Consider the following 10,797-nt stretch of genomic DNA (forward strand, 5'->3'; position numbering starts at 1 on the left):
GACCATACAGGTTTGTAAACAAAGGAAACTAAAGCTCTGACAGTGAAGATGATTCCTGTCTCTCTGCACCTCGTCACTTGCTGCCACTGGTTTACGGTGCCGACAGTCAACAGAAAACATAGAGTCATGAACAATGACCGTCACTCTTCTCTTCTTGTCCTGCATCCTGCTGATGTCCTCCTCCGTCTCTCACCTCTCTCTCTCTCTCTTTCTCTAGCTGTGGAGAGAGAGATGTTCTCTGGCTTCCTCCCACAGGTTAGGTTAATTAGACTGTGTAAATTGACTGTGGGTGTGAGACTAAATCGTTGTTTGTCTCTGCACGTTGGCCGTGTAGCCCCGCCTCTCACCAACTCTTAGCTTTGATAAATAATGTATTGATTTGTTTGACTGCTTTGGTCACAGGATCCTTGACAAATTTATATTTTAGGTGCAAAACATATGATGAGAGTAAATATGTGTGACTGACATGTTCCCCTCCTGCAGATAAAAAGCCTCAGAAACAATACATTGGTAAAAAAACTGCCAATGGTCCAACCCAAAACTTTAAATTATCTCTGTGATAACTTTAAGTTGTATAAATGCTGATGGAACTCACCCCATGCTTAAATGTATTTGGTGCAGGAGGTGAAACTTGAATTTCAGTGTCAGAAACCATGTCTACACTGCCCTCTGCTGACTGACTGGCTGCAGGACAACCTGTCAGACACCTTTATTTTAATTTATTTTATTTATATCAGTCTCCTGTTCGTCAATTTTGAATATTTTTTCATATAAAACAGTCATTGCTTTACTAATTCTGATAAAGTTGACCACTATAACATTTTGTCTGACTGACGCTATGATGTATTTTCAACAACTCTTGATGAAGGCAACCTGATTCTTGTTGTTCTGGGTTTGTACCCTCATGGTTGAAGGCATTTATTGTGGTTCGCTTTGGATAAAAGCATCAGCTAAATGGAATGTAGCCTCTGTTGCCTCCTCTTGCTGTTACCTCCTCTTGCTGTTACCTCCTCTTGCTGTTACCTCCTCTTGCTCCCTGTTCAACTTCTTCTTTTCGGTCCCATTCCCTCTTTTTAAGAACTCGCTGGAGTTCAAGCTTTTCTTTTCTAGATACTCTGACTGGCTGAATGATTTGCAGAATGTGAACAAAATGAAAGGGAATGACGAGTGTGTCTCTTCAACCCGTCGTGGGCTCGGTCGTCCTCAGTCCTTTGTGGAGCTCCTGGCGGCTCTTTGAAGCAGCTGAAGGATTGAGAGGCTTGTTTGTGTCTGATGAGGTTTCCTCTCTCCTGCTCACTCTGCAGATGACAGACGGTCTTCTTGGTCATTTTGTTGGGCCTGACGCTCAAAATAAAAACACGCCCATGTGCGAAATGTATAAAGGTATTTCTACCTAAAGGATTTTTATGAGCAATTAATTGATTCATACCTAAAAGCAAAACACACACACAAACACACCCACACACAGACACACACACACACACACACACAGACACACCCACCCACGCACACACACACACACACACACACACACACACACACACACACACACACACACACACACACACACACACACACACACACACACACACACACACACACACACACACACACACACATTAGGATAAGCAGGGAGTGGGAGCCGGACTCCTGTTGGCAGCTGGAGCCGTTCCCACATCCTGTTTAACATGTTCTACATTTGTTCGCTAAATATGAATAGGAACTCAAATACAATGCGTATACAATGTTAATTTGTGACCTTTTTACATCTTTACCACTTATCCTATTTTTCCTATTGTCATGCTGAGCAAGCAATTAATTCAGAATCAGTGATTTTAACACTAATGTGAGCTAATGACCACAATTCATCAACAAATAGGATTGTATGAAAATACACACTCGTTTGTTTGCATATGCTGCTTTCAGGGGGAACATTTTATTTGAAATTCACCAGCGCACATTTTATTTCTGACTAATTAAAGTATCGTAGAACATCAGGACTTCTGATTACCCTTTTCTTATTCTTGCACCTTTTGCTCACAATATCAATATTTGACCGATCATTGTACTGACACAGAAATCAACATGCCACGCTGAATATTTTAAGGTTTCTTATCAGTCCCAGTCAGGTATGTCTCACTGAAAGGAGATAACACGTTGTGCTTTGTGTCATGTAGTGTGATGCAGGGCTAACAATTCATTTTCAACACAAAGCTGACAAATAACAAATCTCATTAATCACAGCATAATTTCTACTCCCACTGAGTGACGCATTTGCCGAAGCATTAACAGTTGTCAAACAGGAATTATTCCCCCGCTGATTAAAAAAACAGGCTCAGTCGTTTTCTTCTATTTTTACCTGTATGATTATGTCGTGTTGAACTATAATCTGTGCTCTCAGCAGGACGACAACGTCTCGATGTTGCATTTGCATTAGTTGCAAAAACGTGATAATTGTATAAAAGTTTCATCTCTATTCATCCGAGCTCGAAAACAGCAAACGGCGGTTGAAATGCGAACGACATGAGGCATTTGAGACGACAAGTCTAAGTCTGCTGCTGTTTGGCTGATGAGCTGAGAGTCCTGCTGTTTGGCTAAATCTCACACTCTGGAGACTGTGCGGAGAAGAATTAATAGGACGTGATGGGATAAACAGTCTCAGAGGCACAAGACCCTCCACAGTGCTGCCAGGGCCTGTCTTTTTTAAAGAATTTGTTTGCATTTGGTTCAAGAATTCTCTGCCTTTAGGAGGAAAGAGAAAACAGTGGCAGGCATAAATAGAGTGCACAGAGTTGGGGCGGGGGGCACTTTTTGCTGATGATAGCAAACAGTTCTTTTACTTTTTAAATAAATAAGTAATTCAATAAAAAGATTCAGAGCTCTCCAAAATCTTCAGGGTCATTGGAGAAGAACTCAACAACAATATAAGAGACATGTCAGATGCAGCGGAGCAGAGATCTGTTACATTACATTACACTTCATTTGGATAAGAGCAACTAACAACTAGTGTATTTAACATCTGAGGTTATTTAGGGGTTCAGTATCTTGCACGAAGGCACTTCGGCGTGCAGATGGGAAAGACTGGGGATTGAACTGCCGACCTTCTGGTTGGAGGACGACCGCTCAACCCCGCAGCCACAGCCACCCTAAGTTTAAAATTTAAAGTTTGAGAAAGAGGGTAAAACATTTGAGTGGCATCACAATGGTCTTAAAAGTCCAATACAAAAGTATTTTCCTGCCGTTCATCCGATCAGACTTCACCCAGGTTTGCTTGTCCAACAATACTTGAGAAGCAGCCTTCCACCTCCGCCGTTTCTGGCCATCCCTCATAAAGGTTGGTCTGCTCATCAGTAACAGTTATCTGACAGGTGAACAGAGGAGAAGACATTTCCCTCTTTGGTATATTTTAAAACGCAAACAGAACAAATCAAACAGCAGGGACCAGGATCACTGACCTTCTCAAAGTGCAGTGTGCTTTCCAGCCCTGTTCTCACTGCAAACGCCCAGTTGTCCCGAAATTTGATCGACCTGGCCTTGGAGCTCCCCATTCCGGAGAATATGTTCCTGATTTCATTCGTCATTCTGCAGCAGGAGAAGAGAACTGGTTAAATGGTGTCACATGACATTAACAGATTCACCAGTTTGAATCACTGAGTTTCTGACTCACCCGTTTGCATTATCAAATGAGGCCACCAAAACAATCATCCCAGGTTTAATGTTATTTAGGAATGACAGGGTTTCTTGTGGGCCTTTTGATAAGAGTAATTCACAACAATAATGATAATAATATTAATGAAGATCATGACTTTGAAAATCAGCAATAAACGTTTGAATGAATCAAATACAAACACTTACTTCCATTAAGAATGCGAGCGTTCTCCACAACTCCACTTTTACCTGAGGTGGAAAAGCCAAGTTCAAACCTTCAGGAGAAGATGGAGTTTGACCAACTCTTTTGGATGTTACATTTTTATTTTGTTATTTTATGCACACTCACCATCGAATAAACACTTTGAACTAAAAGGGCACTTAGCATAACTCCACCCAGGCCCAATGGTCCAAGATCTTACGTTTTAAAAAAGTGGATCCGCACTGAAATCTAAAGAGGTTCTTTCTCGGGTATAATATCCCTCTCCTACCAACAAACACTGGGGCGAAACCATTACTTCCAGTTCTGTATAGGATCTTTTCTTCAGTGTTTTGATGAGGTATCAGAGAGAATTGTACTCACCATTTACCACCACGATGTCCAGTCCTCCTCCCACGTTATTCTGCACCGTGCTCATGATACTGTGGAGATACCAATACCAGGTTTAGTTTCCCTTCCAGAGCTGATAATCTCCATTTTTGGTTCATTCAGGCACTAATACAGAAACACATACGTTTTACCCTCAAAACAGATCTTTGGCCCGACTGTATTAGCGGCTCCACTCCGGATACGAAAAACATAGTGACCCGGTGGACAGGCTTTGGAGACGCCGCACTTTGACTTTGAAGAACCAAACCCTGAAAATGCAGATGAGAAAGGAAGAAAGATATTGCTCTTCTCGTAGGAGGATGGTAGGATTGTGTGTGTTTGGCCTTTTTTCTGGTGCACATCATGGTATCAGGGAGGTTGGTGTGTGTGGCTGGCTCCTGCCTGCTGAGACTCCTGGTTCCTCCTCCTCCTTCACTCACTTGAGCGTCATCCTGCACCCACTCATATGTTGAGACAGGTCTGATTACAATACTCTCTAAGAATACACCTCACGTCATGGTATTGTGCTCCAGACAAACCTTACAGGTCTCGTAGGTAATTGTTTTTTACCTGCCTGCCTTCATTCTGCTGTCTTTGGACATCTACTTACCTCTGCAGTCTATCAAGTTCAGCCAGTTTCCCTCTGCCACTGTTACCCAGGATCCTCACACACACACCAACACAGACACACCCACACACACACAAACACACAAACACACAAACACACACACACAGACACACACACACACACACACACACACACACACACACACACACACACACACACACACACACACACACACACACACACACACACACACACGCACACACACACACACACACTCAAACACACACACTCACTCAGGCACACAGACCACCCCCTCCCTCTAATTCAACCCAGTAGTTTTGAGCTATTTAATTACATTATTTCACAGGTGTTATTTCTCTGTGTGTTGTGCTTTGGACTTTTGCCCTTTGAGTCTCTGCCAGTCAACTTCCAGAAGAAAAGTAACCTTCTCATGCACACATTTAAAAGTGGACTTACCTTCATTCATATTAAGTTCCCTTCGATAAGTGTCATCATATCCTGAAAGAACGGAGACAGTGTTATTGCATTGCGACATGCATAGAACATATGACAAAAAAAAAGAGCTCACCATCAACTTCTGCTGATCCATCACCAGAATTGAATAAAGCGATTCGCCATATTATTAGGAGGATAATCATTCCAGCCACAAGGCTCAAAAGACCTGTCGACCACAAAGAGTAGAGAGACAAAGATTATTGACAATGTGCCTCCACCGAGGCCAAGCAGCACCTTGAACTCAATCAAGCTGCACCACATTTCACACACTCGTATGTTTATATATATCACTTCTCTAAAAAGAATTCTGGATCTGCCCATTGGTCTGGATCCACAAAGAGTTCTTCCCTGACCCACAACACATTCTTCCACAGAGTTTTGTGACAATCTGTCCAGCAGTGTTGTGTGTAATCTTGCTCAAATGCCAACACACAAATAAACGGACAGGGGTGAAAACACAACTCCCACGGTGGAAATTACCTGTTTGTAAATACAGTAAAACTCTCACCTTTGTGTTTCATATCTGCAGCAAATCAGACGCCTTCTATCCGTACGTGAGAGGAAATGGTGTGAAACGTGGTTCAGGTGACATCTCAGCTTGTAGGAAACTCCCTGCTTTAAACCTGTCCCAAGTGTTTGGATATGCAAAAAATGTTGCAGCCCTCTTTCTCCTGCTGGGTGTAGCCTTCTGCATACAAACACACACAATGAAAAAGATGATCCGGTTTCTCTCTCTCTCTCTCTTAAGATGCTGGAAAATGCTGGTCACAAGAAGAAAAAAAGTGTGGGTAAATGAAATTGTAAGCTTTGAAGAATCTGTGTCATTTTATAGTTTGCCATGGGTGTATGTTTCTTTTGTAAATCCAATGTCATCTGTCAAGTTGCAACAGACTAGAGATGATAAAAATGATAACACCATGATATTCACGACAAAGACACAATCTGATAAGAAACAAGAAATGCAATAGACACGGTTCATACACATTTTGGATTTAAATGACTTTTCAATGACTTTTCCATGACTTTTCATTAACTTTAAACCGAATTTCCATGACCAAACATTTTGTAAAATCTCAGTGTATACATGAAAAAGTTAAATGTTTTGTATTTAAGCTAACAATGAGAATTCAAAAGCGTACAGTTTACCTTAAATTACACAAATGAATGAAACAATAGTTTGATTGAGGTCTTTGTCTGTTGTAACCCATGACGTGTACTTTTCTATTTGTTGCCAAGCATTGTTAAATCTACACTTCCCTGACATAGTGCATTATACCACCTGCTTCCCTACTGAACTTTTCATTAGTATGAGAACGTATGCCTACTTATATTTTGAGCGTGTTTCTTTTAAAAGCAAATGAATTATTTAAATCTCAGCATAAATGAACGACATGAAAATATGAATATAACTCATTTCCATGACTTCTCCAAAACTTTTCGGGATTTAATTTTTTTCGAGCACTTTTCCAGGCCTGGAAATAAACATTTAACAATTCCATGACTTTTCCAGGTTTTTCATGATCGTAGGAACCCTGAATAGAATGGATGAGAAATCGAATTATAAATTGTACCCTTATTTAATGCCGTGAAAAAACAACATTAACTCTGGTGTCATCAAGCATCCCCCCCCCCCCCTCTCCCGCATAGCTTCAGCCACACACAGCATTTACAGCAGCAGATCACTTGTACTGAACTCAGTCAAATCAAATCAAATCAAAATCAAATCAAATCAAAGTTTATTGTCACATGCAATAATGTTTAATGGAACAAATCACAACAGAACAAAAGGGGACAATAGAGGGTGCACTGTTATTTTTAAAGCTGATCCGACTTGTTGTTTTAATGCAACAATAGAAACGCAACAAGTGCAACGTGTAGCTGAGTAGTATGGTGGCCCTGTAAGCTCAAAACAGTGCAGCTCAAGAAAACATATTGAAAAACTAGCTAGATAACAACCTGACCAAATAGCATGGGCGACAGGAGAAGTGTTTCCGGAGGACACAATGAAGTGAGGACCCAGGCTACAAAGCAGCCTATATTATGCAGCGATATTTAAACTGTTGTTTTACATATACATTTTATACCAATAATTAGTCTAAAAGTATTACTACCTTATTTATTCATTTATTCCCCCACCCCCCTTGATCTAACTATTATTTTACTAATTTAGTTTTTTCTCTGTTCTTATCTTTTACATTTTAATTCTTATAATGTTGTGTGATCTTCAACGTGTTTTTAATCGTTTGGTTTGTTTCTCTTTAATCCTTCATTTTGAACTTGTCAAACACAAAGTTATTCATTATTTTAAGAAGGTGTTTCTCAAAAGTTGTTAATCTTATCTTATTACCACAAACTAATAATACATGAATTAAATCAAAGTTTCTGGTGAACTGCTGAAAATCCAGCTTTGACTTTGATAAAGTTAAGACATTTTAAACACAAGCTTGAGCATATTGAAAGTTTACAGGAAGTGTGTGGATTGACCGTTGATGTTGCTTATAAATGCGATAAATACCAAATACAGATGATATGCATTAAGACACTAAATATGAACAGTGGTGAAGTAACTTGTGTTTTTTTTGTTTTATCACCGTCTGCAGGATTTTAGTGTCTTTATTATTTATTTTTTTCAGGCAAAGGAATTGGCTTTTTGTTATCAAACATTTTTTTTAAAATTTGAATTGATACATTTTTTTGGTTTATTTACCTCCTGTGCAGAAGCAGACTGCGCAGGTTTAATTTAATTTAACTGAATTGAATTGATATTATTATTATTATGGTCATTTCGAGGACTTCTGCTTCTGGAGCTGTATAACACTGCCTTTTCATCTTGAATGTAGATGTTTGCAGCTTTCAATTCCTTACCTGGTGTAATACTACATACAACCAGCAGAGAGTGTCCATGTACCATAAACTGATCATGTAGAAAATACAACCGGTGAAACTTGAGGAGGTAACGTTGTAGTTATATATATATATATCCACCATTATTTGTTTAGTGAAGTCTAACCCAAATTACTTTTAAGATGAAAAACAATTTAAACCTTCTTTTAAATGGTCAATATCCGTCGACAGCATTATTAAATCAATTACAGATTTACTCCCTGAAGTTTTATTTTGTTGAGAATAAGAGAAAATAAATCCTCGAGGTCACGAGGTGAACGGAACAAGGACAATCAGCCAGTTCACAGTTTAAACACATTTAATAACATCACACATTAAATCTCCATGGAGACATACAGTGGGAGGATGCACAGCTGACGTCAGGATGGTTCACACCATCGATCAGTAACTCTGGAGCAAACACTCATCAGATACAGTATTTCCAAGATGTATAGTAACACTAAATCTTCACAGTGACAACAAGAGGAGACTGATGACTTTGGATTGGTTTGAATACTTAGTTTGTTAATCATAGAAAATATTGATTCAAAGACAAACCGGAGTGAAAGGATTTTTGGACGATGAATGATTAATCACCGGCTTACTGCGATACATTATGACGACTCCCGAGCTGCTGATTTCTTTCTTTTTGGAGTCTTTGTGGTAAATGTTGCTGTCAAAAAACCATCATGCGACATCAGTCAGCGTAGGAGTCCATTTAAGAGTCGGTGGACTCTGAACTCTAAAGCAAATGTGTTTGAATTGGGTTAATGTGAGCATGACAAATGGAATTAGATTTCAAAGGGAGCGAGGCCGACCAGTAGATCGCTGCGTCTCAGAGCGAGTGCAAGTTCGCTGGCTTTATCAGAAATGTCAACTCTGCACTGCTCATTTCATAACTGTGGGATGGCGCCATACAGTCACGTGTTCTAACACTGGATTCCAGAACTAACAATTAATGACATTATCACACAGATGGTGAAAGAACGGTAAAATAATAAACTTTTTGATTTCAGGTATTTTTCAGCAAATGTGTGTCTTGCCGCTGCTTTATTTGCTTTAATCTCTTCATTCTTCGACTTCATGTGTTCCATGAGCATTGTTGACATTTTCAAAGTCGATTCTTTATGACGGAGGATTGTCTGTGACAAGCGAAGACGTCGAAACAGAGTCGGAACAGCAGTTGTTGATTCTCGGTGGGAACAGCAGCCTCCTGTTCACATAACCACAAGTCATCGGAGGAGGTGTTAATAATAAATACGTTGCTTAATGCAGCTTTCGAAGCTTTGTACGCCATATGTTGAGCACGTTTAAATAAAGATAAATATATATAATAAAATGCACTCTTTGTTAAGTGGTTCTCTGGTGAGTTAGTATTGCATTTAAAATAAAGCAGAGGCAGAAACATGCCGGCTGTTCTTTTCTTACGGATTATTTATGGCTTCAAAAATGCAAGATCCCACATTTCCCAGAATGCCACTCTCTAACAGGGCTACTTCAGGGCTAACTCATTAAACAACTCTTCTCAGGTGCTGTGTCTGACCTTGATGTGTAACTGGTGAGTGTTTCTTTTAAAAAGGTGATGAAACAGAATGAGCTTGTTATTTCTTCCCAGGCATATTGAAAAAAACACTGGCAAGATGAAGGCAAATCCACAAACATAAACCACAACCCGGCTGCAAGTAGCTAATTGATCGATTAGTTGATTGATACGTCTGATATTTGATTTTTTGTTGATGCGGAAATCCAAAAATTTACTGATTCCATCTTCTCAAAAGTGAGATTTCTGTCGCCTTTCTTCGCTCAAATCAAAATGAATTTAAACTAATTTGGTGATGTTGAAGGGACCAAGTGATTGATCCCAAAATTAAGCATTTCTTGCAGTCCTGAACCGAACATCTCATCCACGATCAATTCTTCTTCCTGTCGATCTGAGGATTATTCCAGAAGATCCTGTCACAAGGAAAGAGTAAGTTAACAAACGACGTGTGATGTGATGAGGAAGGTTACAGCTGTGGGGGGGGGGGGGCAGACGACAGCGAAAGCTACAAACTGAAGAGCCGAGACGCACTGACCTCGTCTGAGTCCTCCCCCGCTGTGTGAGACCCCTGGTCGCCCTCTGTCCCGGCTGATCCCTGCTCCTCCATCCCTCTCAGCACGGAGTATCTGTATGTCGCCTGGCTGAAATGAACATGACAACACCCAGGTGATGCAAGGATTTCATAATAAACCCCACAAAGAGCCCATTAGTTAAGTTTGCTTACTTGACTGGGAAGCAGTATCTCCGGATGATGAGTACAGCAGCAACGACCATCGCCAGAAACACGAAGATCACCGACGCAATAACCCCGGGGTGAAGCCTCCACCCGGCCTAAAGATAGACAAATGAATCCAATATGAGCCAACAGTTGGGTAGTTAAAGAGCCCATAAACCTAACAGCTCAGTTCATGATGTGTGGCTTAGATAAAAAGGAAATACGAGCAGCGGATGTGACAGCTGAACAGCGGGGGGGAATGGATCGGAGCCGTGCGGGAGCGGAGAGAAGTCTCAACAGAAGGGGAATGAATCTCCGGGCCAAGCAGGAGCATTCTG

At 40.5% G+C, this 10,797-nt stretch overlaps 1 protein-coding gene across 1 annotated transcript; it reads right to left on the bottom strand.

Moving 5' to 3' along the window:
- Positions 1-1,918: 1,918 nt before the first annotated feature.
- On the bottom strand, positions 1,919-10,518 carry si:dkeyp-67f1.2 (uncharacterized protein LOC556106 homolog). Its single transcript, XM_061069148.1, has 9 exons — positions 10,469-10,518; positions 10,276-10,385; positions 5,283-5,324; positions 4,383-4,506; positions 4,232-4,290; positions 3,856-3,897; positions 3,668-3,749; positions 3,456-3,582; positions 1,919-3,361 (listed from the first exon to the last, which is right to left on the bottom strand). The coding sequence occupies exons 1-9, from the start codon at positions 10,516-10,518 to the stop codon at positions 3,251-3,253; spliced, it is 747 nt and encodes a 248-aa protein (XP_060925131.1). The 3' UTR covers positions 1,919-3,250.
- Positions 10,519-10,797: the final 279 nt, after the last annotated feature.

The sequence above is a fragment of the Limanda limanda genome, chromosome 4 (genome assembly GCF_963576545.1).
Source record: "Limanda limanda chromosome 4, fLimLim1.1, whole genome shotgun sequence".
NCBI classification, from domain to species: domain Eukaryota; kingdom Metazoa; phylum Chordata; class Actinopteri; order Pleuronectiformes; family Pleuronectidae; genus Limanda; species Limanda limanda.